The 25,850-nt window shown below is 36.9% G+C and overlaps 1 protein-coding gene across 3 annotated transcripts in view; it reads left to right on the top strand.

The window, feature by feature from the left end:
* The window catches only part of NBEA (neurobeachin), a 509,659-nt gene that overhangs the window by 128,006 nt on the left and 355,803 nt on the right, over positions 1–25,850 (top strand). For all 3 annotated transcript variants that reach the window (XM_027792046.2, XM_055802616.1, XM_005241160.4), the window contains exons 9-13: positions 7,552–7,749; positions 8,184–8,317; positions 19,890–19,998; positions 22,304–22,456; positions 23,244–23,412. In XM_027792046.2, the coding sequence (XP_027647847.2) occupies positions 7,552–7,749; positions 8,184–8,317; positions 19,890–19,998; positions 22,304–22,456; positions 23,244–23,412 (763 nt within the window). The remainder of the gene's footprint in view (positions 1–7,551; positions 7,750–8,183; positions 8,318–19,889; positions 19,999–22,303; positions 22,457–23,243; positions 23,413–25,850) is intronic.

Below are 25,850 nucleotides of genomic sequence, written 5' to 3'. Positions count from 1 at the left end.
AATGATTGCTTTAAATCATTTGAACACAGCTAACACTAGAATGACAGTGACAAGTTGATATTTTCATCTTTTATGGTGTGGATGTAGCGTGAATAGCTAAATGTGTCAAGGTTACTTGGAGAAGAGGAAGTCTATTGCATACAGTTGATTGTTGCTTGAAATTGTTGACTGCCTTGAAATTAGAAAAGTTCAGTTAGTCAAGAGAAGTGCATCACCTGTGCAAACAAGGAATACTTTATTCCAAACTTAATACTCTATTTTGTTTGAACAAATATTTCTGCAAATGTTTTTGTGGTCATGCAAAAGAAAGTAATGTAATTTTTTACTTCTTCATAGTAAATGTAGTAAAACTTTATTAATTTATTAAGTGGATTTGCAGCCATATACTGAAGTTATATCAAATAGGAATAATGCTTTCATTTGTTTCAAGTGAAAATTATTATGTCATATTTTGTGAGTGTTGAAGGGGTTCATGAGGCATACATGATTTCATGCTAAATGACATTTCCAGTAGTTACTGCACTAACTTTATTACAGTGTTGTCAAATTACCTTGCTTGATTCATAGACTTCCATTAAACTACACTTCTTCACACCTGTAGCTTCTTACTGTTTTTTGTAAAATGTCAGTTAAATGAAGTTTAATACTTTGGGGATATTCTTTGGTATATCATGGTTTTAGGTTTAGGTCATGTTGCCAGTACAGTTAATTCTGCCTTCCTTTCTAGAGTAGTTTCCTTCCTTGTCTAAGAATCTGAAAGTATATTTTATTAGTAGCCTTTTAAAAGACCAGGTTCTTAGAGCAGGACCCCAGAAATAACACAGCTTCTTTCTTTAACTTCCTTATTTCCAAAAAATAAGACAAAACAGCACACTTTTTTTATCAACTTCTAACTCAAGGTCTACTCACAACCAAAAAAAAGGAACCACATCCTGTCATTTCGAGATCTCAGGTCACTGACTGTAGCTTTCACTCCAAGCTTGCCTCTTATGTGTCTCAGTTAAGTTTATTTCTGTAAATCCTTTCAGATTCTGTGTGGGTGCAAATGTCCATCAGTTCAGAACACTTCAGTATGGGTGTTTCATAGTCCAAGGGGCTCCAATTGACATTTAGCTCAAATTGCTTGGCATTGGAGATCACATTCTTGCTCTCATCTAACTTCCTGATGCAAACTGGCCTTTCAGAACCTTTTCTTAAGTAGTTAACTAACTACATGTCCTGTTCATTCCAGTTGTTGGTACTGTTAGCCAACTGGAAGAATCAACTATTCAGCTTTTGCAAAAGGTCCACTATTCTAGATTCATTGTGAACTCTGGTTGTGCCAAAGCTTTTCTCCCAAAGGATGATCATTCAAAATACTTGCAGATTTTTGGAGACTGTCTTAATACAGATGTTTTTTCTTTCTTACAACTGTCTCTGGTAGTTCCTTTGATTTGCAATTCTTACTTTAGTCCACTATATCCCAGGTTTCTGATTCTTTAGGGAAAGTGACCATTCCTCATTTTGTGCTCTACGTGCTTTGTCCATAAGAGACTATGATTTTGCCTCTCTATTTGGCTACGCTAACAATCATTCCTAATGTCTGTATCCTACAATGAGTGCCATTAAGACCTCTGGAATACAGCAAAATCTGCATACTCTACCAACATGCCAGAACTCAGGACAGTGCAGTAGGTGTAAATTTTTGAATATAGGTAGTATGTAATGTTGCAAATAACACCAGAGCCACAAAGTTCAGGAAAAGTCAGATCTTGATCTACAAAGAAAAGTGAATCTGTTGTACCTTGTTGCACCCCTATTATGTGATGCAAGTAGAAGCACCAGATTTTAGGATGAACTAGAGAAGCCATTAAAATAAGATTTATTTACTATTTTTATAGAATTTTTTTATCTTTTATATACGTAATATTTGTATTATTATTATACATTACATGCTTATTACAGAACATTGTAATGTAGAAACAGTTCATGATACTTCCATGCTGGTCTCACTCAACGTGTCCTTCTGAATACATTTAGTTGTAACCAGCATGCTTTAATATATATATAAAAAAATAATAAACAGATAGTTTACTTTTAAATACTAAATCTTCAGTTCTATCAAAAGGCCTTTGGGGTTTTTTGAACAAAAGTGTTACAGTGATTGTGTGAGTAGCAATATTGAAAAGCTGCCATGCTTAGTAACTATTGCATAGAAATAACACATAATCAAACTTTTAAAAGGGGAAGAGAGGAAAATACACTGGCAGTAGAACTATGTGATTTGCCTCTTTCTTGTTAAGTCTTCCCAAATTCATCCATAAAGTTTCTTGAAATTTTAAGTTAAATTTAGTAAAAGCATAGTAGAACTTTACATTTGCATTTGCAGATTTTATCTGTAATAAAGCATCCTCTTTTTGAGTCTTGCAATTGCTGTACAGGACTTTTACCTACAATGCTGACACTTTCAGTTGCTTGAGATTGAAGAAGGAAAAAGGAAATGAGAGCAGTATCCTTGCTGTCACTGTGCTTTTTCTGCTACCCATCATTGTTTCCAGGCAGCAAAGAAGAGAGAGAAGCATGTCTCAGCTGGGATCCTGAGGGGCTGATAAACACAGAGTAGAGGGGCAAGGAAGGAAGAGATGCATCTGATATGCAGTGCTTGGTGCTGTTTATAAAGGGATGTTTCAATAAAGCCCTGTCCTTATAGCACTGTCACATCTGTGCCACTCCTCTTAGGCATTTCAAAATGAGTTGTCAGATTATTCCATATGTTGCTGCATCTGAGTTTGCTCTTGATCACTGCTACAGTATAAATCTTTTTGTCATGTACAAAGGATGGAGTAAAAATGCATTTGTGCATGCACATACTGACACACACAAAATACTCTGGAAAATTCAAATTTGCTGAAGTCAATTACATCGTGCAAGATGGTATTTTGTGTATGATTGCTGAACCTACAGTAGCAAAAAGGGGTGAATGGGAAATAAAAAAGCACCACTCTTGCTGCTAAAGGAGAGGGGAGAGCTGCTAGTGTTTGAGTAGTGGTCTTGATCAAGCACAGTTGCTTTTACTGGGGAGGACAGTGCTGGAGTAGTTCTCATCCCTCTCTGTTCCCTCTCCTATTCCTGTAGGAGCAAAACCTACCCTTTATACCTTCTTTATGGATCCTGTATATATTTTTAACCATGTGTAGAATATGCTAAATCTAAGGCTCTTCTTTGCTGTCTTTATGTCATCATACTGCTTGTACCAGATCTCAAAGTTCCATTCCTTCAGTGACCAGTAACTAACCATTTGCAGTTTGACCTCATACCATAGAATCATTTAGGTGATCATAAGATCTTTGAGATCATCAGGTCCGACCATTAACCCAGGACTGCCAAGTCCATTTCTAAACCATGTCCCTAAACACTGTGTTACACATTTTTAAAACACCTCCAGGGGTGGTGATTCCACCACCTCCCTGGGCAGCCTGTTCCAATGCTCTACCACCCTTTCAGTGAAGAAATTTTTCCTAACATCCAATCTAAACTTCCTCTGGTGCAACTTGAGGCTGTTTCCTCTTGTCCTGTCCCTTTTTACCTGGGAGAAGGGACCGAGCCCACCTGCCTACCCCCTCCCTTCAGGCAGCTGCAGAGAGCGATAATGTCTCCCCTCAGCCTCCTCCTCTCCAGGCTGAACACCCCCAGCTCCCTCAGCTGCTCCTCATCAGACTTGTGCTCCAGCCCCTTCCCCAGCCCCGTTGCCCTTCCCTGGACACGCTCCAGCCCCTCGACGTCCCTCCTGCAGTGAGGGGCCCAACACGGAACACAGGATTCAAGGCGCGGCCTCACCAGTGCTGAGTACAGAGGGACCCGTTACTTCCCTTGTCCTGCTGGCCATGCTGTTTTGGATGTAAGCCAGGATGCTACTGGCCGCCTTGGCCACCTGGGCACACTGCTGGCTCATGTTCAGTGTCTGTCAACCAGCACCCCAGGACCTTTTCCATCAGGCAGCTTCCCAGCCACTCTGCCCCAAGCCTGTAGCCTTGTGTGGGGCTGTTGTCATCCAAATGCAGGACTCAGCACTTCTTCTGGAACTTCATACAATTGGTCTTGGCCCATGAGTCCAGCCTCCCAGACCCCTCTGCAGAGCCTTCATGCACTCAAGCAGATCAACACTCCTACCCAACTTGGTGTCATCTGCAAACTGACTGAGGGTGCACTCGATCCCTTTGTCCTGATCATAATGAAGATATTTTAAGCAGGACTGGCCACAGTACTGAGCCCAGGGGAAGACCACTTTGTGACTGGTCACCAGCTGAATGTTAACTCCATTCACCACCACTCTCTGGGCTCGGCTGTCAATGCTTGACAGCCTCTGCTGTCCCTCTGTGGTTGTATTTTCTCAGGTTCCCAGTACAGTATTTGCATACTGCATTTCTTTTATCTTTCTATAAAACCATATTAGCAATAAAAGAGTATCATATATCAGAATTTGTGGCCTCTCTTTCCATTCTGTGATAATAATCTGTTGGGTAGGAGATTAGCATTTCCAATTTATGATTACTGTTGTTAGGCTTTAATGGCAGAATGTCCCTTTAATTCTTGTTTTTCTCCAAAAAATGTGAGTCAGTATTGTATAATTTATTTGTGCCTGACTTTTAAATAGTTCTGTCTGATAAATTCTTGAGGCATAGTAAACACTGAAAACAAGGAGGTAGATTAATGACAAAATTTGTTTGTAAAACTGGATTTATTTTAACTTAAGCAGTTTTGAAAGTTGTGAAATTTCACGGTAATTAAATGATACAGATTTTGTGTTGAAATACTTTGACGTATTTAAAATGGCAAAGTTATGAAAAACTCCATCAAGGTAAAACGTTCTGAGCTTTGGAATCTGACAAAGCTTATAGGCATGAAAAAATTTCCAGATAAGAAGTGTTTTCATGTGGTGAAACATCAAAATATAGTACATGCATAATGCAGATATCTTTGGAAATCAATGACATCACTAAATTATTTCTGTCTCGGCAGAAAGTGCACAGAGATTTATCTGTATAGTTAAAAACGCCCTCTGGGGAGAAGTGCATCATCACCTTCATCAGGACAAATCTGTAATCTGTAGCAGTAATTTCCTGATAAGTGAGATGTAGTCAGCCATATCAACAGAGAGCCAGCTCTGGAGCTCTAAGCATAGTTAGTACTCATTCTTTCGGTTTTTCTACTTCAGTAAGTAGTGTGGCACGATAGGAACACATTTCTAGATTAAAACATTTGGTGCTGAAGGCTGAATAGTGTATATATTGCAGTTTTTCATTCAGATTGGTTGTAGTCTAATCCTTTGGGCTGAGTGACTACCAACAGTTGGGGGACATCTGAGTTTCAGCCAAAAGGAAGTCTCTGGTTCTGAACACCTTTGCAGTATGAACAGAGCAGTGAGGATCACTGGGAGCTTCGCTACAAATTGGACTCCTAACCCAAATGCAGATCACAGAATCACAGAATGGTTGAGATTGTTGGAATGGATCTCTGGAAGTCATCTGGCCCAAACGCCTTCTCAGGCAGGGCCACCTGGAGCTAGTTGCCCAGGACTGTTTGGACAGATTTTGAATATCTCTAAAGATGGAGACTCTACCACCTTGTTGGACAACCTCACAGTGGAAAACTTTATCCTGATATTCAGAGGGAATTTCCTGTGTTTCAGTTGTGCCCATTGCCTCTGGTCCTGTCACTGGGCACTGCTAAGAGGAAGGTGACTTCTTTGAATCTTCCTTCAGATATTTATACACATTGATGAGATCTTCCCCGAGGCTTCTTTTCTGCAAGCTGAACAGTCCCTCTCTCAGCCTTTCCTCATAGGAGAGATGCTTCAGTCACTTCATGATTTTAGTGGCCCTTCAATGGTATCTCTCCAGTAAGTCCACAGCTCTCTTGTACTGGGGAGCCCAGAACTCCAGGTGTGGCCTCACCAGTGCCGAGCAGAGGAGAAAGATCACCTCCCTCCATCTGCTAGCAACACTCCTCGTAATGCAGCTAAATATTTTCCTTCTTTGCCAAATGTAGCTTAAATCACTTTCTATTAGCTTACTTTTGCCCTTCCTACTTGCATTCTCTGCTATGGTACCTGAATCTCCTATATTTTCAGCATGGCATTGCTGCCTCCCTTCTGCTTAGTCACCAAGCATGGGACAGGGCTGACTGACAGTTCCACTCCAAGGGGTTCTCCAGCAGCTGCAGTCAGGTGCCCAGTCTGTTCAGCCTACATCAATCTTATGACCCACATACAAATGGATGCTTGTCACAAGACCCTATATTGCCGTGTGTCAGTCACTTGAGCAGATGTACTTTCCCATCGTGTAGCTGTAAGCAAGAGAATTTTGTCAGGGCTTCCAGCAGCCTTGAGAGCTCTGCTAAAGCTGGATGGGTTTTATGGGTTTAGATAATCAGTAGGAACCTGTATTTTGTTCGGAAAGAGCAGCTGATAGCCTATAAATTGCCTTTTTTAATTCTTCTAACCTGTTTAACCAACCCCCTAGTGATAGTACTTTCAATGTTTTTATGATATAGGTTTTCTTACAGTGCGTAGGGGAAGGAGGGAGAGATTTGGTAGGACCAAAGGGATAAAGAGAATTGTGATGGCTATATGCAGTGAAAACAAGCAAAATTATTCATGATAAACCTCAGAGATGAATTATTTTAAACTGTGAAAAGATTTTAGAAACACATTACATATATATTGCTTTAATTAAATGGTGGTCATTTCTAATAACTTTGCTTTACTTGTGTCACTACAGTACTGTGTGTTACTGCTAGTTGTCTTTTTGACACTGTCAAATGGTTGTTACATGCAAAAGTAGTTATGTGACAAGTAAATCTGACAATGCTTTGCAGAAGGGCAGAAATCTATCTTCTTGTGCTTCATTGATTTGTCAGTGTTGCCAGAAAACATAGTTTTAGATCAGATATGAATCATAGTAGGTTTAAGAAAACAGAAATTTTCAGTCTTCCTTTGTAAAAGCTTTGAGTTTGAGAACATTAGTCTGAAATATGGCACTTATAATTTTATTTGGATTTTTTTGTGTAAGTAACTTGTTTATATATACTTCTGACTGTTAATAAAGTGTTTTAATGAATGGTTTTAATGCTGTTTAGAAATAACTGTTCCGTTAATCAAAATGGTATAGGATTCAAAGTTCTGAGTGAGTTTATATAAACTAAAATACAAGGCATTTAATTTGTTCTTTATTTTTAATGCATTGAATGCTCAATTTTTTATTTTAACATATTTATAGGTGTTTAATGTGACACATTTCTTCCAGATAGTTACTGCCGAACTTGTTAACACTGATGCTGAAAGGAGAGAGCAATAATACTACATAAACCACCAAATATTATATTGACATGTTGATGTGGAGTAAACAAAAATATTGTCTAATTGTTCAGTAGCATTAAACTACTGGAAAATTAAAACAAAGTTTAGCAGTTTTTATATTACCTCTCAAATCCAATGTATTTTCTGCACATTTTGAGGCAAGAATTTTGTCTGAAATATTTACTTTGTAAAGTTTATGTTTTCTTTTTTTTCAGAGCACATTCAAGTTTAAATCTGAGAGTGACATTCATCTGGCTGAGCACCATAAACAAGTACTATACGATGGGAAACTTGCAAGTAGCATTGCTTTTACATATAATGCGAAGGCTACTGATGCTCAGCTATGCCTTGAATCCTCACCAAAGGAAAATCCTTCAATTTTTGTACACTCCCCCCATGCTCTTATGCTTCAGGTTTGTGCTGCTAAATCGATGTTCTGTGATTACTATTAGCACAGCATCATTGGGATCATAAGAGGATTTGTGTGGTAGTGTACCGAGACCTTGTTATTTTGTATTATTTTAGCTCTTAATATACCTGTCATTTGAACTGTTCTTTCTTTGCTCACTTTCTAGAGTAAAAAATGATCATTTCTTTGTTAAGAAATATATACTTTATACTCTAAGGCACAGTTTGCCATGATGCTGAAGTTTTTCTGTTTAATGTTTTCCTTTAAGTATAGTGATTATGATTGAAACATAAGTAATGAAACTAAGCTAAAACAAATCTGATTTAGTTTGCACTTAAAATTATCTGTTAAAGTGTTCCCAAGTTATGTTTGTAACTTTCCTTTAAAACTGATATTGACTGAGGTTTTCCCTTTTGTTTATTTATTTTATTAATTTAGGATGTGAAAGCTATCGTAACCCACTCCATTCACAGCGCAATTCATTCCATTGGAGGGATTCAAGTTCTTTTTCCTCTCTTTGCCCAGTTAGACAATCGACAGCTGCATGACAGTCAGGTGGAAACAACAGTTTGGTAAGCTTCTTTCAAGCAAAAAACTAAATTAAGCTAAGAATATTTTTGGTTTTGTTGTGAGAATGTTTGATTTGTTTTCTCTGTGAATGCTGTGACTTACATTTTACCCTTGTTTCTTTGAAAACAGTAGTATTTTGTAAAAAGTAGTTTACTGTAGAGGTGTGTAAATTATATTAATCTGATGAGATTCCAGATGGAACTGGCATCAAATTTATTTGATTAAATAATGAATTCCAATCACTGTAGAGTCTTTAAGGACCGTTTCATGAGTTCTTGCAACCTCTAAAAGAAACCAGCTTGCTTTTACTTGACAGTGCAATGTCATTTACCTTCCCAAAGTCTGTGTCATTTGAGTTCATATTTAATAACACTCAAAATTAATGAAAGGTATCTCCTTCCATATTAATACACAGTCAGAAAGTCATAGAGCTATGGTCAGTTTTTTTGTGGCCATGTTATAAATGCAACAGTGACTGGAGGTGCACCAAGAGAGTTTTAAACAGGGACACATGAAGTCTCTGCTCTGATACTATGGAAGTAACCCCTAGGTTGAAAAGCTTGCACAGAAGTTGGATGAATGCTTCACATGTAGCCTGCAAAGGATGGCTTAGGAGTCTGTCAGTACCCGCAGTGACATGTTCAAAGCTAGCTCAATTGTAGTTATTTTTGCAAAGATCCCTTGCCACCTGCTTGTCAGGGCAGGCTCCTATTCTAGTGGCAACACAAGAAGTCTAAACTTGTCAGGACAAAGTGTGTGGTCTAAACCTTTGGAGGTATCAAAACTGAAAAGATAATGCTTGAAGGACTGGTATGGTGTTTCTCTATAGAGTGGTATGTAACGAAAGTCTGCTAGAAAACTGTTCAGGGCACCAGATGCTGACTCCTGTATTTGAATAAATTCATAAAATAGATGCATAATTCAGAGTACATGGCTTATTTTGCTGCTTAGAATACTCTGCTATTAATTATTCTGGGTATTTGCCATTGCATTAGATAGTTCAGTAATAAATCAGTTAACTGCAAAATAATTAATACTAAAATTGCTTACGATTTTGAAAAATTAAACTGAAAGTGATACATTGGTATAATTTTTCATGAAAGATCACTTGTCCCAATCTAATTTAAGAAATTAATCAATTTGGTGACATTTTGTCAGTTATCTGTTTTCCCCTTTGTTAAATCTACATAGCTAAGATGGTTTCTGGTTTTTATTTGTTTCTGTAGTGTGAAAAGTTAATGTATTTCATGAGAATGTTTGAGTACAATGTTAGAAGTAATACCACAGTCTTAAAAATAACAAATTCTACATCCAAGAGTATAGTGGTGTAAATTATTTCATTTGATGTCAAAGACAGAAAAGCTGGTTGTGTTTTGGCTCATGTGGGTTATTTACTTTTTTGTAGTCTGTTTTCCAGTATGCACATTGCATTGAAGTATTGTTAAGTAAGGGAATTAGAAAAAACGAAAGCTTGGTTTGAAATAAATTTGGAAAACAAATTCCCTGTATGTTTTTATTTACTGACACAGCAGTAGGAAAAAATGCTTTATTCCAATTTATGGAAGATTATGTGTGTTTGTGCCCATATATAAGAATAAAATATATGTTACATTAATTAATATGCTGAGTCTGTAATAAAAGTTAAAGCAGTAACTAGGTCTGTTTAAAAATGGAGAGCTAATGTAAGTTGAATAAGTTCAGATAAAGACTTAATTCTTTGCAAGTGTGTGATCTTTCCAGTGAGTGAGAACATTTGTAAAGTTCAATTTTAAATGTATAGAACAATTCTGGATTTAGTTGAACCGTAAGTAGGAAAAAAAAATTGTTCTTGAATGAATCAATACGTTTCTTCTGTAATCAGATTATATTCTAAGAAGAGATCTGTAATTCATTATGCTATATGCTTGTACAAATACATAATACAACAAGATATGATCCTAACTCAAGAACATATTTGAAAGACTTGTAAGCAAATGGCTGCTTGACAAGATGTAATTTAAATGTTGAATTACCATAGGTTTAAGTGTATGTGCATTATGTTGTTATATTGATTTTATTAGGTTGTATATATTAAAAAAAAGTTTAAGTGAACAAGGAAGTAGGCAAGTAAAGGAATATAAGATCTCTGGGGTCAAGGAAAGAAGATAATGGGGAAAGGGGCCAAACATCAAAAACAGGGCTACATTTAAGATTAATTTGTTGCATGGAATAAGGGAAGAAGTGTACTTACTGTGTTCCTTCCTTCTCTCCCTTTGTTTTTTAGACTATTCTCTCTTTATTTGGTCCTCTCCAAAATGTGATTGTTGAACTGTACCTGATACTTTATGCCCTTTCTACCTATGAAAATATATCTACAACAGCAGCAGAGAGATGCACCACTTATTTCTGAAAAATAGCTGGCATTTAGTCATTACAATCTATGTATTTTTATAAGCAGATAATCTTTATGCCACTTTGCAAAAAAAAACCCCAAAGGTCCAGATGATGTTTGATGATAGTAGACCGTTTACGTTTGTAAAGGCTTACTATGGCTGTAGAATTAATTTCTTTCTGGTGACCAGCTTGGGGGACTCAGAAATTGTCCCTTGAATAGCTGTACTGCAATTTATCTTAATGTGTTCCTGGGAGGTGGGAAATACAAACAGCTTGATACTGCAGGGTAAATGCCCTAGGTTTCCAGAGTACTCTTCTGAACCTTCTCACCACCTTCTGTCTTGCACACAACAAAATCTGTTTAAGAAGTTTGAGGTTCTCAGTTATCTGTTTAATTAGGTTTTTTAACATTAGGAGTTTGTTAACAGGACTATGAGGAAACACATTTTTTAATTGTTTTAATCCACTCACAATTTCAATCTATTCTAAATTAATAGATTAATTTAAAAATTTAATTATAAAGCAGGGCAATGTGAATATAGCAACATTATGATTTAATGGCATTCTTTGTAAATGTGCTTTATTCCTGTAATACATATATCCCTGTGTGCCTTATCTACATTTTTCCATGAGACCACGTATTGAAATGCCCTACAATTCTGCTTTTGAAGCGCTATATAAATTCTTGTGCTCTCATACACAGGAATTGAAAGAATGGAAACTGCATTTATGTCTTAATTATGTTTTCTTGGATTAAGTGATGCACCTGCTATTCAGGAGAGTGGTCCCTCAACCTGAATACCAAGGTTGCTATTTTTCATCCTCCTTTTCAGTACTCTGGTTAGAATAGAAAATGTAGCAGTTTAGATTAATAAGGTGTTTATATAATAAAAATAAATGTAGAGTGCTTGTGGTGGGTTGACCATGGCTGGACACCAGGTGCCTACCAAAAGCCACTCAATTACTCCCCTCCTCAACTGGACAGGGGAGAGAAAATGCATTGAAAGGCTCACGGGTCAAGATAAGGACAGGGAGAGATCATTCACCAGTTACTGTCATGGACAAAACAGACTCAACTTGGGGAAATTAGTTAATTAATTACCAATTAAGTCGGAGTAGAATGATGAGACAATAAAAACCAAATCTTAAAAACGCCTTCCTCCCACCCCTCCCTCCTTCCTAGGCTTAACTTGACTCCTGATTTTACCTCCTTCCCTCCAGTGGCGCAGGGGATGGGGAATGGGGTTGTGCTCAGTTCATCACACGCTGCCTCTGCTGCTCCTTCCTCCTCAGGGGAGGCTCCTCAACTCTGCCCCTGCCCCAGCGTGGGGTCCTTCCCACAGGAGACAGTCCTCTATGAACCTCAACGTGGATCCTTCCCACGGGCTGCAGTCCTCACACCCTGCCCCAGCCGGGTCCCCCCACGGGTGCCGTCCCTCAGGCACAGCCGGCTCCAGCCTGGGTCCCCCCGGGGTCCCCAGCCCCGCCAGCAAACCTGCCCCAGCCCGGGCTCCTCTCCCCGTGGGGCCACAGGCCCTGCCAGGAGCTGCTCCAGCGTGGGCTGCCCACGGGTCACAGCCTCCCTCGGGCACCCACCTGCTCCGGCGTGGGGCCTCCAGGGGCTGCCGGTGGGGATCTGCTCCTCCGTGGGCCTCCCCGGGCTGAGGGGGACAGCCTGCCTCAGCGTGGGCTTCACCGCGGGCTGGGGGGAACCTCTGCTCCGGGCCAGGAGCCCCTTGCCCCTCCTGTGCTGCCATGGCAGCCGCAGGGATATTGCGCTCACATATTCTCATTCTTCTCTCCAGCCACAATTGCTGTTGCCCAGGTTTCCCCCCCCCCTACTTCTTCAACATGTTACCCCAGAGGCACTGCCATCATCACTGGTGGGCTTGGCCTTGGCCAGCGGCGGGTCCCTCTGGGAGCCGGCTGGCACTGGCTCCATGGGCCGTGGAGGAAGCTTCTGGCAGCTTCTCACAGAAGCCACCCCTGTAGCCCCGCCCCCCCCCCCCCCCCCCCCACCAAAACCTGCCACGCAAACCCAGCACAACGCTTTTTTCTGTTATGATGCTGTTGTTACCTTTGATTATACTATACGGGTGACATGATAGGAAGGACTTGCTTTGTTCCCTTGTGGTCTCTCATGTGTGGTTTTGAGCTCACTTGGGTGTGCTGAGCACTGACACACAGACCAATTCTCACACATGTTGGGTGCACAGACTTTGGCACTGGCTCAGTTCCATCACAGAACAAATAAGAAGTGTTGGTTCAGATGAGACTGTTGTTTTGGATTGTACCATACTGGGAAAACATTTGAAAGTAGAAGGAGCTTAAATAGATGAAGTAATTCCAATAATTCCTTTATATACTTATTCTAGAAGTTGCTAACTGGATTTTCTAGTTCACATGCACTATGCAATAAAAATTAAAAATACTTTTACTGTTTATCATACTAAATAAATGTAGTGCCTAGGCCCACCTTAACTTTCTTGGAGGTGATACATACACCCACCTAAAATTTATAGCAAGGTAAACATAGGCATCTTTTCAGTCAGTTTTATTACTGACATTATGTTCACTTTTTTTCTATAGGTAGCCCCTGTTACAGAGTATATTGCCCACCTATTGTAAGTCAGTGAAATAGAAGAATTGGTGAGGCAGGCAATGATAATATTTCAACTCCTGTTCTTCATCTTTTCCTGTAGATGTTTTGTGTTTTGCTCTCATCAATTAATATTTGTACTCATTTTTTCCAGTATTCTTTATATTCAGATGATGACTTTTTGGTTCCTGTCTGTAGATAGTGGTGTTGCTGGATCTACTTTTTGAGAGATGAATAGTTTGATAGGAAATAGTGTTTTTCTATCAGTTTCCAGAGATACAAAATAACACTGCTTGTTAGGAAATACAGTTTGATGTCTTGATTTTTTAATTAGTTTAATATGAAAAATCCATGAGTTTCCAGTAGTTCTTAATAATGTCATTAATTTCATTGAATTTATCTTCAAGATCATGGTAGCAAATAAGGTTAATGCCAAGTAGTATTCCACCTATGTAACCTGTCATCTCCTACTGTCTTTCAAGAATTTTCTTGTTTGCCACAGCTGGCCCAGGTATTTAGAGCCAATATGCCTTCATGAAAATCCCTTTTTGTATTCCCAACCAGTATTATATGTGCAGTCAAAATTATTTCTGAAATCCATGCTTATCCTTTGCACTTTGATTTTCTTCCTGAAGGAATGAAGTAAGGAAGTGGAGATCATCTTGCATCTCTTGTGTATCAAAATATATTGTTAATACATTGCTAATGCTTCTTGCTGAGGATTTCTAAGTCCATGCTATGAAACATTTAGTAAATACTCTGATGAAGTAACAAATTACTTCATGAATCAGCCATACTCATTTAAAACTGTTCGCTAACAATGAGATGTAATGGGCAGCCAACAGATTAAGAGGAATAATAATAATAATAATAATAATAATAATAATAATGTATTTCAATACAGCCATTATTGTGTTTTGAATTAAAGTTAAGAGCAAATACCTTATAATTTTTTTTTGTTTAAAAACAAAGCATTAGTTGTTGGTGTATGATTTTCCTTAATACCACTTTATCTGTTTATGCTAAGATTAGTTTTCAAAAGTTATCATATTAACCGCCTGTGGTGGAGTTAATCATATGTTCCTTTTATCTTATTTTGGGAGAAGCTGGAAATACAAATACGATTAGTTTCTAAAGGTTCCTTCCAAACCTAATCAAACAGAACAAATACTGTGTCATTCTTTTTTAACATACCCTCTTAAGGTTAAATCATCAGTTGTTAATGAACATACTTAAATCTTTATAGCTACATGCCTACTTTAATTAAAGGGGCTTTTTTGTAAAGCATAATTAAGATAACTTTTAATACACAGTCCAAGATGAAACTTAAAGTAATTAAGGTAGTCTTTTTAGAGAAAATTATCACGGGAAAGAGTAGACTACAGAAATTGATCTATGTAGTGATTTAAAAATAAAATAAATAAAACAACACCAAAAATCACCCAAGACAGATTTTATTTTTATCCTAATGGTGCAAATTCCTGACTTATTTATTTCTCCAAAGCCTTTGTCATCTGATTTTATTTGAATACATGACTGATGTTCCTAATAGAGTGCTTCATTTGTAAGTGAAGTCATAAAAAACAATTTTGCAATAATGTTTTATCTAAATTGTCCTGTATTTTAGCTCCACAAAACAGTAATAATTGTTTCTTAGTGGGAGGTACCAGTCAATTTAGAATGTGACAATGGCGGCTCTTTCTTGTTCAGTAATTGTCATAGCATAAGGACTTCTTATCCTTGGGATTTCCACTGTCAGCTTCTTTTACGTGTAATATGAAAAGGTTATTTAAAATGACTGTAGATATAAATAAGAGTGAAAATGAACTACTTATTTATGTGTGTAATTATTAATGAAGAAGGAAGTGTCATACTTTGAAATTTTGAAGATTGATATCTACAGAAGCCGTTGTTTTTGTGAATATCTGTAGTATATTTTTTATTTAAGGAGTAGCATTGCATGACTGTTGACTGAAGATTGTGATGCTAAAATATTATGATGTTGAAACATAATGATGAACTATTGAAACATAATAGTTACTTATGTTATACCTATATATTTAGATGAATGAAAGCTAGGTGGTATTTGTCACTTCATAGTGCATATTGTAAGAATAACTGTCTGAATTTTAGAGGCAGGGACTTCACAAATATAATGAATATGTGTAGATATGAAAATATCCTGAAGAACATCTTCCAGTCAGACAGTGTATGCTGTGAACACCAATTCTGTGCTCCTGTTTTATTTGTAAAAAAAAAAAAAAAAAATACTAAGTTTTAGAAGTCTTCACAAGGCACATGTGTGTTTGAGGGGAAAATCAAGCAGTGCTGTAAAAATGTAGTTAATCTTCAGGTTTTTACGTAACAGTATTCCAGAGACTTATCATCTCTACAATACACTAATTATAGAATAAGCAGTATCATAACCATTGGAAATACAGCATCTTCATGTCTTGGTCTGCAAACTTTTTTTTCATGCTTCTTAGTAGTGGAAAACTGCGGGAATTTTTTTTCCCTGAAATTAATTATATTTTTAGTAGAAATCATAATTCTGTATGATTTAGTGTTCATTGACATATATACTTTCATTCTGTATCTGTTTCTTTGCTGCACTGCAGACAAACTGATCTGTTCTAGGCAGAGTGTGGTGTAGAGGAGATGTAGGAATGGGCTGAAGTATCCTTTATATTTGCCTTTGTATCTAGGGGAGTTGAAAATAGGCAAGAATGGAGAGAAATTTTGTATGGCAGTGCACAGAATTTTGCAAGTTTAATGTGAGCCCTGCAGCAATCCGATGCATTTTAGTTACTGGTAAGTTTGTTAAATTCTGTTTGAAAAATTGTTCGTCTTAGAAGGTAGTCTTCTAATCAATATCATTTCCCCTGTGTCAACAGTAACCTTTTTAAAAGCACAATTTTGGCAACATGGTTCTGCTGATAAAAATATATATATATATATACTTAAAATGTTCAAGTTTAATTTATTTTTAGCTGCCAAGATGACTACATAAAATTACTATCCTTAGAAATATGTTAAAAGTTCTGGATACAATTCTCTAAATTAGGCAGTCCGTTCTCCAATAAACTACATTCTTTGAATGCGGTATTGAGGATAATAGGTTCATTATGTCAGTATGGATTTTTACAGATATATATACACACACACACACACACATCTTAAATGTTTGCTTAAGGTCAGCCTGAACATGTGGGGAGAGAGAAGTTTTGAAAAGGTTGGGAAAGCTTAGCTGAGAGTTATTAAATGTTGGGTCTACTCAGGCAGACTGAATGCTTTCTAGCATAAAGTATATAAGGCAGAGAACATAACAAGCGAAAACAGTGTTTTGTGCAACAGCTGTTATTTAATGGATTTTCATTCCCTCCTTCCTTCTCAAAAAAAAGAAGTTTCACCTGAAACAAGTGCAAGCAGGATTTCTGGAAAAAAATCAGACTAAGCACATAACCTGTTTTCTGCCTGTCTCTAACAGTCATCTTCAGATAGTAACAGCTTCAGTACTGTATGTGCAGTGAGAATTTAAAAATACTTCCATTTTGATTTTACAGTTATTCTATCAGTTAAAATATTACAGTTGTTTTCATCAATTCATTTCCTGCATAATGGTGTGGACAAAGTGCTAGTTACATTTAATTATGGTGCTAAATTGTATCTGAATGCTGTGGTCCTTTACAGCGTTCGCTTCAAACTCCATTGTGCCTCTATGTGAACGCCAGGTGGTTCTCCTTAACTGCTGCTTTTCCTGGTACTTGGAATTTTTTATGTGCTTGAAGGTGTAAAGTGTAATGATGCATTCACGTGTGTTATCCCAAGATTTGAATTATTATATACTACACTCAACTCCATTATTTATGGTGGCAATCATAAACAATACAGAAGGATTAGAAGCTAGAGTTACTACTTGCAGATCTGACCTGACTCCGCAGAGCTGGCTTGTGGTGTCTACATGTCTGGTTCAGTAGATGTGAAAAGCTATTTTGGACTTAGGAAGAGGCATAGCTCATCCACAAAGGTATTGGCTGAATTAATGTGCTTTCCTGGAACTAGAAACATAGGCATCACTTTGCAGTGACAGCTAAGGTAGCTCTGTGCAGTGCTAACGCGGGCAGGCAGAATTAATTAGTTCAGCCACACCCCGCATCAAGATGGTTAATAGCTAAAAATTGGTAATTGGGGTCTACCTGTATCTGAATTAATAAACTTTGTTGATTCAGTGTTTCTTGCATAGAACCAGCTTGTATGTATTTGTGTCTGTGGCATGGTTAAATATTAACTGGCCACTGATTATTTTGGAGTTGACTGGTGTGTTTTATGTGTACTTGGAAAGAAGGAAAGAGAGAAAAGTCTTTATTGTTAGGGTGTCAGTGTGTCTTATAACTTGTATTTGGAGTCCTATAAGAATTTCTAACAAATTCAGAGAGATTGTATTAACATGAGGAAAGAGTAACTCCAGCCCATCAGCTTACATCTAAGTTCAAAGGATGGAGGAATAAACTGCAATACAAAGAAAAGGACTTTTGATAAATCAATTATAGAAATGGAAGTAGAACCTTCTAAACTTAAGTCTGGTGCTGTGTTCATGGTACAACAATATTTTAAATCCACTTTAAGAATCTTTTTTTTTTTTACTTTTCAATAAAATATTAATAGTATTTATTATTGTAATCTAGATCCTAATCCTGCAAAGATGTATGCTCTTTCTAAACTTTATGGTTGTCCTCCTAAGTCATAAGGTTACTCATAAAGGTTGATAATAAGCACCATCTATATGGAATTTTCTTTGACCTATACAATAAAAAAAAATAATTCTTGAGTCTTAACCCATTACATTAACTTCTTATGGATTGCCATGTAGTAAAAATGATGAGTATTTTATTTTAGATGACAAATACTGTAGAAACTTTAAGTAGGGGTAAAAAAAAAATTGATGCATATAACCTGGTTTGTAATTGATGTGACAGCTTGACAGGCTGTTTTGCTAAAAGCTTTGGAGTACTGTAAATGGATGTTATCTGTGTTCTTTTACTGCTGACATTCTGTGGAGCATTCTGTATGTGATTTTAGACTGATTATTATGACCATTCAACAATGAAGTGAGACAAGGCACTATTTCATGTTCACAGCATGTACTTTGCCTACACTGCGTACTTTTCGCATGGCAGCCTTGCTCACCAAATAGAATAAATCTTGTGTTTCTCAGCACATGGATTATTTTTTGGTGCTGGCATGGATTAACCAGTCTCAACATTTATTTCAAAGTAGAAGATTGTATTTGGAGAGCAAGTGAACCTTTATGTGACTAGATACCGTAAATAAAGTTGATATTTATAAAATGCAGCTTGGACATTTCCTTTAATTCACTTTTTCATAGCTGCAAAGGCCACAGTTTTCACCCTTGCCTGTGCCTACCACCTGTGTGAGAACTTTAATGGTTGCAGATAGTTGTCTGTACAGCTAGGAACTGTTATAACTATTTTATTTTTAGAAAAGGAATAATGACTTTATGTATGCATTGTACAGGCAGTACAATGCATTCCATCATCTACCTTTTTGAGATAATTGAAAAATTATTTCAGATATTTACCTTGTGTCAGAAATGGTTTTGGTTCTTTCTTTCTCCTTTTCCTGTGGGTTTTTCAGCAATAGATGAGTGTATTTTTGTTTCCCTCTCATCCACCTGAGTCAATTGTGATTTTTTTCCTGTAGTGCACTGATCTGTCGTATGTTTCCGCTGTTAGTTTTCATGACATAGTTTCACTTTCTTGCACAGTCTGTCCCCTGAAGTCTTTCATAGCTCTTCTATTTCTGAGCTGTCACCTATTCTGAGCACTTTTTTTGCCTCCCTGTGCTTTCTGAACACCTTACAGAAAATGCTGATATAGGCTGCTGAGCGATTTCTTTGTGGCCTCTGGGGTCTCGCTATACTTTCCTAACTGGGTGAAAGTGATTCTCAACTTTTATTTGGTCAGGCCTAGATGTGATTCTCATGTTTGGTCTGGAGGAAGTATGAAGGAAGGTCTCCACCCTGCTCTTGTTCCACTGTGTTTTGTGGTGGGCATTGGTGCCCACGTGCATGTTTAGCCATTTTATGCCATTTCTGTGGTAGTAGTGATTTGAGGGACTCAGTGTGGAATGATGACATACCTAGTGGCTGCAAATTTTGCTGTTTAGCATAGTTTGTCTGGATGGTAAAATGGTTGACATGGCCCCTGCCTGCATCATTCTAGCACTGTCAACTGGATACCACTCGTCATCTTCTGCCTCCTCCAACGCACAACCTTTAACTAAAACTGCAAGCTACAGGACTGGATATTTAAAACCTGGGATAGTCCTGGTCAAATCAGGAGAGCTGACACAGTGATTTTGCTCTTCTGTTTGAATATGAACTCCCACTTCTTCAGTTGTAATATGTGAACAATCATTGGAGAAATTTGTCAACAGAAAAAGTAAGATTTGTATTCTTTTAAGGGATTTTTCACCATTTCAAGCCTGTTTCTGTTCACTTAATAGCTGGTGAATATTGGGAATGAAACAGACTGATTTTTCTACATTTGTAATCTGAAAATATGCTTGTTCTTTATGTGCAGTGCTACCCTATTGGCTTTCTTGGTTGAGCTTCTGAAGAGTTCAGTAGCCATGCAAGAACAAATGCTGGGTGGAAAAGGCTTTCTAGTCATTGGCTACCTCCTTGAAAAGGTATGTTTGGGGGTTTATCCTCTTTGTTCTTAGTATTTCTACTATCTTTGTGGTATTTTCAATCACTTTTCATCTTCCTTATCCTCGTATATGCCAGTGTTCAAAGAATCAGTTTTCTGGCGTTGATCCTGCTTGTCTAATTTGTGCTTTTACTTCAGATCTGTTTGTGAATCACTTTAATGTATTTTTATTTGTGTTTCTTCACACTCTGTCCCCTAAACTCTCATTTAGGAAAGTTCTCTTGTTCCCAGTTTGTACAAGCATATCACAGATGTCATAATTTAGGTTTAAATTTCTTTTTTTGTGTATACTAATAAAAATTAAGCTAATCCTCTGTGGTTAAGTTCTTAAATTGCTGAAATAATTGCTCTGTTTTGAAGAAGAAAAACTGTAAACTAACTTCATTTCTGAAAGAAGCAGTTGCAAGAGGCGTTTCCTTTACTTGCTCGTTTTCAGACCTGATGACAGTTGTCACAGAACAGGTTCAGTTCAAATGCTTGTCTGAGGAACATTACTTGCTTCCTGGCCCAAAGCCCACATGAAACCATTTAATAACCAGAAAACAAACTACTGGCAGCTGTACTAAGATAGAAATATTCCTATATATTACTAATATCCTAAGATAGTAATAACTCCTATGATTGAATCTCATGGCTCTGACATTCTTGAATGTTTGCTACTGTATTTTTCATTAACATGTGGTCAATATAACAGTCATTTGAGAAGAAGTTATGACCAGAGTTTTGTGTTTTCTGATGGTGAAATTAAATAACAAAAATCTCACCTTTAAAAATATACTGAATTTTGAAGCAGAATGATAAATAATTTTTTTTCTTCTGCACCCTGTGGTATCTTCATCTATGGAAATACATTAGTGTAGCAGAAAGGCTTTACTTTCGCTGACGTAATAATTAAAAGCAGATTATTTTCTATGCTTCTGTTTTCCATACTAAGCAAGTGTGATTTAGTACATCGAAGAACTGGTCTAAGGTGGGGTTTTTTTTCCAGTGGTAGGTTTCCTTGTGGTATAACCAGAATGAATTTATGAAGCTGTTAGCTCCAGTTCTGTAAGTTATACACAGGCAGGCTACAGAACCCTCATGGAGTCCCTTTCTCTTGACTAGAGCACTGTGGTTTACACACATCAAATACGTCAATTTAGAATGCTGTAAGTGAAATTTAAAAAAAAAAAAAGAAGTTTGTGTATTATTCTGATTAACACCTGCTACAATCATTAAGCTCAGGTTATGTGACTATTTAAAGGATTTTGATTATTTGTGTCACAGCATAATTCTTACAGGATATGCTTTTTTCTGGGTTTTTTTTATGCTATATTCTCCTTAGCTGCAGTTTTTCAGAAGGATGTATTTTATTTTTTCAATAGATGCTTATATTCAGTTTCCACACGTGGCAGGAAAAAATCCTTTGTTTGCTAGCCAGGCTCAATTTTATTATTTATAAATTATCTGGTTTTCATTTGCATGTGATCAAATGCTCAGAAAGGACAGAAAGCTCTTTTTTCCCCTGACTTCAGAATAACATTTTTTTCTTATTAGTTGCAGACTAATTGTGAATTGTGATGTACAAGCTAAAGGAAACTCAGCATCCAAGCTGAACTTGTATTATTGACAAACAGACTTTGCTTCTAAAAAAAAAGTCTGCATATTCCCAGACTGTACTTACAGCATTAAAAGTAATTGGAACATTTTGTAGAGAAGGCAAGGGGAAGGATGTTTAGTGGTTTCTCCTATTACTTCCTTTTGTTAACTTTGTATATAAAGGAGTTTGTCAGTCTGCATGCCATGTTACTGCATAGGAGCAGGTCTTAACCCTGATTTGATAGCATATACTATGAAACTGGAGGACTCTTGAAATTTGAGGAAACCTTGAACCTGACTCCTTCAAATCCCTACTTAGAAACAAAAGCAAGTCTACCAGTAATGTGTGGTTATATACAAAGATACCTAATTTCAGTAAGACAACTGAAGAACAGTTAAGGACTTCAGATGAAGTTCTCAAGGCACTGCGCTGTAAAATGTAGAATCCTACTTAGATTATAATAAAAACAAAACCACACAAACAAAAAAAATCAGTTATGGATTAATATTTTCAACCTCCTAAATGTAGCCATTAGAAAGTATAAGTTACTGCTATTTTTTTTCTTACTTTCATATTCAGTGACATAAAAACATATAAGGTTGCATGTATTTAGTAAAGATGACCCTGGTGAAAATATCACTTCATATTTCTACTGTAAGTATACAAAGGTTCTTTAGCTTTGTTCTTTCTGTTTATTTTTCTGCAGTCATCTAGAGTTCATATAACCAGGGCAGTTCTGGAACAATTTTTGTCATTTGCAAAATATTTGGATGGGTTGTCTCATGGAGCACCCCTACTGAAGCAATTATGTGATCACATCCTTTTTAATCCTGCTATCTGGATACATACCCCTGCAAAGGTAATTGAACACTTGAATGATGTTACAGCTTTCCTACAATGAAGTGAAATACTAGTATTCTTTTTATTCTTTTATACCATGGTGCTTAGGTTTTTCTTTTTTTTTTTTTCTTTTAAAACATGGTAACGGCAAAGATTGTTTTTATATAATGAAGTCTATACCCTGCTTAACTATATTCTCCAGCATTCTTTTATAAGTTCCTAAAAGCAGTTACATTCTTGCCTAAGGTTCTGGCTAATTCTATTTAAAATCTGTTTCTAGAAACCCAGTTGCTTTTTCAATGGCTGTATTACATTGTGTTCTTAAAGATTAAGCATAAAAGTATGTGTTTTTACTTGTAAGCAAAAGGTGAGATATCTTTTGTTACACATTCACATAAAGCTTTCATTTAAATTTAAATTTTGTATTTTGGTTTGATAAAAACTAAAAAATTATCGTTTCTCTCTAGTAATAATAAATAAGTTGTTTTTCTAAATAATCACATTTGAGGAATATGGACCAAAGTGAAAACTGGCATGGTCCTAAAATCTGAAAATGTATAATTTTAGTATTAAAAGCCAGAATAGAAAACAAACCAGTATATTCATCATGACAAATCATAGAATCAGAGAATTTCGTTTGGAAGGGACCTTTGAAGGTCATTCAAAGTGTCAGTCCAGTCCCTGCCCTAAGTAAACTGTAAATATTTTTAAGTTTTTTATATCATATCCAAAGTCCTAAAACCCCTACAATTTAAGGTTAGTAATACAGAACTTAAATTTATGTGGATAACTATTTCATTCTTCAGGTGCAGCTGTCTTTGTATACCTATTTGTCAGCTGAATTCATTGGAACTGCTACAATCTATAACACTATACGCAGAGTAGGAACAGTACTGCAGTTAATGCACACACTGAAATACTACTACTGGGTGGTTAATCCTGCCGATAGCAGCGGCATTACTCCTAAAGGTCTGGGTAAGTACAATGCATTAGAAAAAAACTATAAGTATTTCTTGTATAGGAAGACTTATGATGTAAATGTGTGAAAGTTCCTTGGATCTGTAGACAAGGAGGTAAGTAAATGACGATAATCGGTACCCATGGTCGACAGAGAAGGACTATGCAAGTACTTATGGTGTATCATACGCCTCTGATGATAATTCCTTATGTTTATATGTATTCCCAGAAGATTCCAGCTCTGGTCTTCACTCACATGGCATATACTTATGTGGGCACACTTTAGGGAACATATTAAAATCACTAATTTTTCTTCCATGACAAAGAGGAAATATTAAGCATATTTCATATGCCAAAGAAAGCTTTGTGGGATTTGAATGACTGGTAGTGCTAAGTGACCTTGAAAACACAGTGGAAACTTCTGGTTCTGGCTGCTGAGATTCTCTGAAGCTATACTTTGAGTTTAATAATATTTTTTCTGTGCCCTTATAAACTAGAGATTGTTTTAACTTTGCTTGTAGTCATGCACTTAGCTTAGGAAGCATTGAATGAAACAACAAAATACAATAATACATACTGGCTAAATGCTGCATGTAACAGATGTGTATTAACCAGAGCATCAAATCGTTCTAATCCTATACACTCCAACTGTAATATCATTATGTTTAGCTGACTACTTGAGTAAAGCAGGGAGGATTTGGCTGAAAGTCTCTTAAAAAATTGATTGATACAGGAGAATATATTAATTATCCTTATGCTGTAACTATTACTGTCATGCGGAGAAATTGAATAATTGGGAAATGTTTTAGTACTGTCACATAACCAAATATTTAAGAATGTGACATATATAATGTGTAAGTTATTGAATAATTCTTAATTTGTAAGGGAGCTGTAGGTATAGGGCGTTTCTTCAATTATTTTTTTATATAAATGAAAGAGGAAGGAACAATTCTTACCCTAGATTAGGTATCCTAATAGGCAGTGAAGATGTAACTTGTTCAGGCTCCCAGAAAGCTGCTGGTGGTGCTGGGACCTCATTTATACTTCTCTCATAGTATAATATTAGGTGAATGAGATTCTTCATAAAATTATTAACACTTCCTTTAAAATACCTGCTAAAAGCACACTATTCTCTGTTCATTTGAATGAGAAGTTTTTAATATCAGATGATGAAAATTAACTGTGGGGGTTACTTAATTACCTTGACATTTTTGTCAATGATAAAATGTATTTTTCACTGATACTGATTCTGGGTTCCTTCTGCAAAAATAAAGTTATTTTTTGGTGCCTACAATGAAGGTGTCTCTATCTGAGCTAGATGTCTGCTGATTACAGACAGTGGAATGCAGAAATCAGTAGCCTGTATATGGGTTTTTCTAGCATCATTTTAGCCTCTGTGGGTCATCTCACTTGCCTTTCAGAAGGATGCAGGTGTCCTTTGCATCCTGTGTCAAATCTGCTTGTTCTGTGTAGGTATTTCAGATGCCTTATGGCATGTCAAATGTCACTGATAAGTATGTTTAGGAAACTGTGTCCTACCTTTAGTTAACAGAGCCTTGAGAACTATTTTTAGTTTGAAAGGTAGTTCCTTTCTATTCTGCATTGGCTGTGTTGATTAGATCTCTGTTGACTTCCATGGAAGGTGAAACTGGTCTCACGTGTTGGAAACTAACTGTAGGTAACTGAAATTAGGATGAGCTGAATCCTGCTCTGGGAATGACTTTATCCAGCATCATGCTTTCAGACCTCTACTTTGTTGAGGGTTGCATTGTCATGCTGCATAGGTGCAATTTTACCATCAGAATCAGGCAAGTTAACCGTCTCTGAACTCAGTGAGGAATTAAGGTGTTAAAAACTCAGCTGAGCAGCCTATAATATGAACATTATATTTGTGACTGTTCCAGCTGTTGGAAGGTGAAGTTATTGCTGTAATTCTTTTGGGGCTTTGTTTTTTAGGGTTTTGTGTGCGTGTGTGTTTTCTTCTTGTTGTTTTTAATTAAAGAATGCCTGTACTTCTGTGTCACAATACTAGTACCTAACAACATTTTGAAAATATATTGCATGTTACAGGCTTCCCTCTGGCTAAGCTTGCTCTTTTGTGGAAACAGTGTGACATTTCTTTCTGTAGGAGGTATGGCTTGTTTTTATCTTGCCCAGATCTGCCTCTCTGCAGTTAGTTGTATTTTGGGAGTACTTGTATGTGTAATGCCAGTTGAATAACTAAAAAGCCCTATAATGTATTCACCAAAATCTGAAGAAAAGGCATGGGGTACACAGGGACACAAAATTAGGAATAAGAAGTGAATCAGTTAACTCTAAATTAGCAAAGGTATGGCTGTATTACTTCCCTACCTTTTCTTACATCCTTACCTATTTTAAGAATATAGTACATTGTCTTCTCATTTGTGTCAGTTCCAGACAATATTCTGTTTTTCTTGGGAGGGCAACCAGGTAGG

Source organism: Falco peregrinus, chromosome 4, assembly GCF_023634155.1.
Source record: "Falco peregrinus isolate bFalPer1 chromosome 4, bFalPer1.pri, whole genome shotgun sequence".
NCBI lineage: Eukaryota > Metazoa > Chordata > Aves > Falconiformes > Falconidae > Falco > Falco peregrinus.
This window is presented reverse-complemented; position numbering and strand designations above follow the sequence as displayed.